Source organism: Eurypyga helias, unplaced genomic scaffold, assembly GCF_000690775.1.
Source record: "Eurypyga helias isolate BGI_N326 unplaced genomic scaffold, ASM69077v1 scaffold28183, whole genome shotgun sequence".
Classification (NCBI taxonomy): Eukaryota; Metazoa; Chordata; class Aves; order Eurypygiformes; family Eurypygidae; genus Eurypyga; species Eurypyga helias.
Genome location: NW_010242666.1, coordinates 1 through 5,590, shown reverse-complemented (window position 1 = coordinate 5,590; position 5,590 = coordinate 1). Strand labels below are relative to the sequence as shown.

The 5,590-nt window shown below is 41.6% G+C and overlaps 1 protein-coding gene across 1 annotated transcript in view; it reads right to left on the bottom strand.

The window, feature by feature from the left end:
* The window catches only part of UROS (uroporphyrinogen III synthase), an 11,696-nt gene extending 8,614 nt beyond the window's left edge, over window positions 1–3,082 (bottom strand). Inside the window, 3 exon segments of the mRNA XM_010149151.1 lie at window positions 233–329; window positions 2,173–2,256; window positions 3,020–3,082. Coding sequence (XP_010147453.1) covers window positions 233–329; window positions 2,173–2,256; window positions 3,020–3,082 — 244 coding nt within the window.
* Window positions 3,083–5,590: the final 2,508 nt, after the last annotated feature.

Genomic DNA, 5,590 nt, shown 5'->3' with positions numbered 1-5,590 from the left:
TAGGGAAAACAGGCACATAGTACAAAGGGAGATTTAGATGTACAAACTGGTGGTTTAAAATGGGAAGCTTAGGCAAACAACCAAATATTTATTCTATGACAACAAAGAAAAGGGTAGAATCTACATCCATGCACTACACTACTCTATAAAGCAACTCTTTCTTATAGAAGAAAGATACAGAAACTGATGATATTTTAAACAGAAAGACCAAGGAATATAAATATGCGCTTACCTTCACTTTTACTATTCTCTTTTAAACATATCTTGATGGCTTCTAACGCTCTCGGACTGGTAAAAACTAGGCCTCCGTAACATTCTGGATGAGAAAGCTATTTAAGAAGTAAATTAATGAGTAAATAAATTAGAAAAATAAATTTGATCAATTCTTCCCAATCTTGTGAAGAACAGAGCAGCTTCAGTAAATGTCTGAAACCAAAACAGGCAAATATTTCATTTGATGCCAGAGCATTTATAAGAAAAATGTGTAACAAATCTCAAATTCAGAACAAATCGTTCCCAGATTATATTCATTCTGAGAAGCTGCTGGAATGGACAAGGATTCTTGTCACTGAAATGAGCTGGAAGGATGGGCAGATGCCGTATGAAGCACTTACAAACTCACACAAGAGAAATGAACTGTTACTCCAAGGAGTAACGCAGCTCCTTGCCCCTGGCCCCCTCCAAGAACAGCAAAGATTACTAGTGGGCCACCACAGATCGGTGCAAAAAAGGACAAGTGTTCTTGGATCACTTGGAAATGCAGCTCACGATACATTCCAACAGCTAACAAAGGTTGTGCTGTTGGATGCTGTTGATAAAGGGACCCTCCCTCCGAAAACCATTTCACCGTTTAAAAATGAAATATGCAGCTTGAGGAAGGGGTAGAAAAAGACTAAAGATGCAATTGTACTGCATGTAGGTAGGAGATCAGTACACAGTTTCAGTGCAATATAAGGGTGAACCTCAGGTAAACTTTAGTTGTCAGTACAGTCTTGAAAGTTTGTTGTTGTGACAGAATGCCCCAGTACCTGTAACTACCTACAGTCAATCAACCTAAACACGAATTCTATCTGACCAGCTCAGTTCTTCAACAAGCGCAGGCGACATCCCTGATGCGCTGTACAACACTGTCTTGTAAACAATACTGTCTTGTACACAGCAGTGTTTGTGACCTGGACAAAGGGATGGAATGTCCTCCAGCAAGTTTGCTGACAACACCAAATTGGGAGGAGTGGCTGCCACGCCAGCAGACCGTGCTACCATCCAGCCTGAGCTGGACAGGTTGGAGAGCTGGGCGGGGAGAAGGAGAATGCCATTCAATCAGGGCAAGTGTCAAGTACTGCATCTGGGGAAGAACAACCCCAAGGATCAGGACAGGTTGGGGACTGTCCTCTTGGAGGGCAGCTCTGGGGAAAAGGACCTTGGAGTCCTAGTGGACAACAGGATGACCATGAGCCAACAGTGTGCCCTCGCAGCCAAGAAGGCCAATGGCATCCTGGGGTGCGTTAAGAAGAGCGCGGCCAGCAGGCCGAGGGAAGTTATCCTTCCCCTCTGCTCTGCGCTGGGGAGGCCTCCCCTGGAGTGCTGTGTCCAGTTCTGGGCTCCTCAGCTCAAGCAGGACAAGGAGCTACTGAGATGATGCAGGGCCTGAGGCACCTCCCACATGAGGAAAGGCTGAGAGAGCTGGGTCTGTTCAGCTTGGAGAAGAGGAGGCTGAGGGGGGATCTTATCAATGCTTATCAATATCTAAAGGGGGGGGGTCAGGAGGATGGAGCCAGACTCTTCTCAGTGGTGCCCAGTGACAGGACTGGGGCAGTGGCCATAAACTGCAACACAGAAGGTTCAACCTGAACGTGAGGAAACCCTTCTTCCCTGTGAGGGTGACAGAGCATGGAACAGGCTGCCCAGAGAGGGGGTGGAGTCTCCTTCCCTGGAGACTTTCCAAAGCCCCTGGACTTGTTCCTGTGTGATCTGCTCTAGGGGATCCTGCTCTGGCAGGGGGGTTGGACTGGATGATCTCTAGAGGCCCCTTCCAACCCCAACCACTCCGTGAATGTGTGTAAAAAGAGATCCCACAGAGGGCATTATTAAATCAAGGTGATACACGGCATCGTAGCAACTGTGCCCCAAATTCTGTTGAAAACAAGACAACTGAAATAATTTCAAACTTACCTTTTCAAATAAGCTTTCAAGAGAGATGAATTCAAATGACAAAACCGGAATCAAAGTTGCTTCAAACCCATATAATCCTAATTCCTATCAAAAAAAAAAAAAAAGGTTTACAGCTCTTGAAATACATTTCAAATAGGAGTTTTTTCTTTTTCAAAATATTGACTAAATCAGCACAAATACGTCTTTACTAAAGTAAAATATAAAGGCATCTTAGGTGTTTTTACTAGTGAATCGAGTTTGGTTTTGTTAGTTATTTAGTATTACAACATAATACTAAAGAAACAAGCTGTGGAACTGAGGCCTCCTGCACAGCTACCGAACAGTTCCAGTACGCACCAGCACATAACTCTGAAGTCCCTCAGTGACAAGCGATCACCTAGTCCTGCAAACATCCCTGCACATCTCCCCAATTCTTTGAAGTCAACAGCACTGCTCTTGCCAGTCAGGCTGACGTGACCAAAGGCAATGGCAGAAAGGCCCACAGCAACAGGTAACCTCTTTTTCACATCACTTTCCCAGTAAGACTACGAACAGTTTTTATCTTAATTCTATCCACATGATCAATATTAATTAATTAAAATGAAATTGGTTTAATATCAGTACTTAGCTGAGAGCTTTAATGGTGAATTCAGTACAAATGCCCCATAATGACAATAATCTTTTCAGCTGCAGCCAATTTTCTTGCATACTTTTTTTCCTTAGCTTTACTTCAGACATGCGCTCATAATTTTGATTAAGTACATTTTTCACTTAAGCAGTTCCATTAATCGATCTTGCTAAATGCACGATACTGTTATTTAATAGTGAAGGGACACAACTGGTTACTTTTTTTTTTACATTTACTCACTTTAATATATGGATCTGGTCCTGAATCTTTGTCTTTGGGATCCTTCAGCAACAGAACCTTCATCCTTCACCAAATAAGTGCTAAAGAACGCTGAAATACAATAAAGGAATTTATCTAAATTAGATCTAGAGGACTTGCTGCTACACAGTGACTTTAATAGCTCAGCTTCAAAGAAACTGGGTTGCTAACAGTTGCACTGCTCTCTACACAATGAGTAAGCAGTTAACGAACATTCTCTGGGCAGGAATATCCACCCTGATAAGACCAACAAATAACATGCTGACTTTAGATAATACTGCTTAAGGGAGAAACTATAATGAAAGTCATCAAGGAGGATCCATTTACACACACTTAGGAATACAGTAGGTATAGTATTCATTTGATACACCTACAGTAATCTAAGCAAGACTGAAAAAATATATTCTGCCATTAAAATGAAAGTTGATAGTTCTCATTTGCTTAAAAGCTGACTTTGGTGCTCAATTCAGAGCCTGTTACAACATGTAGGCAAATATATCAAAGTAAACAAATGCAGTAATACAAACAAACAGAAATCCATTCTCTAACTGCACACTTCCCTTAATTATCTGAGTTACTTTCCTGATAGCTTACATACTTGCAAAGTCTCTTTAAAATGAGTAATTATGAATATTCAAATGTCCAGATCACATTAAATTTGTCATTTGCACGACATGCATTGAAATCCCCAAAACTTCATCAAAGACAAAAAAACTCTAATCAGATAAAAGTGGAAAGAGAAAAGGCATCTTTAGACAAGTGGACAAACCAGGACCCAATACAGGTAACCAGAGCTCAGTGTCACACATTCTATAGCCAGAAGCACCGCGAAATGCAGGTGGTGAAAAAGGGCACCCAAAGCAACATCCCCAGGAACTCGCTATCGACTGGGATACTACGTTAGTTTTGTGGATTTTTAACGACTTCCTTTTTTTCACTCTAGGTTTTAAAACGTGGTGTAATCATGGTGTTCGAGCCTGCTGTGCTCGTGTCCACAAGACTTGCAGCACTCGAAGCTGACACAAGGGAACTGGCAGGACTTTGCAGTACTGCAGTAACAAAGGCCAGAGAAGTCAAAGGGACTAGAAGCACACACAGAAGAACAAACCAGGACTTGGTCAAGGGCTGTATTCTCCCATATTGTAATTCTTGCTGATTCCAAACTACCGCAAATGCCAAAGTAGATCCCACCATTGACTTTCAAGAGTTAAGACTCCCAAATACTCGAGTGTCCCAGTTGCTAGCAGCTTGAAGGAGGAAGGACTAAGTGACTTTTCTCAGTCCCCTGGACACCGTAACAGTCTTTACCTCAAAAAGCCAACACTCTTGTGCAAACATACTTTGTGCATAGTACTTTGCCATATACTGTTGTTCTGATACTGATGGTACTAACACTCTTGCCTGTAACTCCACCTTTAGTGCTTATGCTAGGTTATGACGCACGTGGATTTCTACTAGTGCTCTTTAAGTCTAACAGCACCAAGAAAAATGAACTCCAACCTACCACACCTTCCTATTTCCAAAATATGTAACATTCAATAACATTACGAAGTCATCAAAACATAAGGAAACAATAAAAATCCTTCCAAACTGTGTAATACTTTTTGGAAATAAGATAATAATACTCTCTGGAATGAGCAATTTCCAAAAGTATTGCAATAAAACCCCCCAGATGACATGAGAGAGTAAATTCAGGTACACCTGAGGAAAGCAGATTTCTAATTAATTACTTCAGGTAGTTAGAAATGAATTAACTTCCCTTCATTCTTGACCAATATATTTCAAAATACACTGTATATAGATGCAGACTGCATCCCCACAGAGGCAGTTTCACTGCAGCTTACTGGCTTTGCCAAGACACCTTTCTCCAGCGTGTTCTTTCCCTGTGTATCAGTATTCGTATTTTGGCAATGACCTAAGCACTCCCACAGCAGACACAGCTCTCAAAAAATAATTAAAAGCAAAATTAAACAGAGACATGTTTATTTCTTTAAAGAGACATGCAAATTCTAACCTATTTGGATTGTATTTACAAAGCCAAAATTGCATCCCAGCCTCTGCGCCTTGCATTTCTGGCTGGGAACAGGGAATGCCCAGTTGTCTTCAAACGACCTCATTAACACCTACCTTTCTTCGTTAATTAGACAAGACTTAAATGGAACATGGTCTGCATGAATGAGCTCAGTCATTAATGGTCAGTTCTGTACTTTTACAGCTTAGGATTTTTCAACACCTTTTCCCTGATGGGTATTTTTATATAAAAAAAAACATTTATATTGTGTTTGCTGTATTCTACCTCACTGCCTTCCTAGTCTGGGAATTTTCTTAAGAATTTTCTGGGAATTTTCTTTTGTTCCTTTTCTTAAGCAGGAAGCACTTGGTTCGTTCACTTCGGCTTTCGGTAACTGGTATCACAGAGGCTGGGGACAGACTTCTAGGCCCCGGGACTGTGCTGCAGCCCGTTGGCTTTTCTTTACAAGAGCCAAACCGAGCAGGTTGACAGCAACAGGCCCCGCAGAGAGGAAGAGACGTGAGAATGTTTGTCGCGACAGT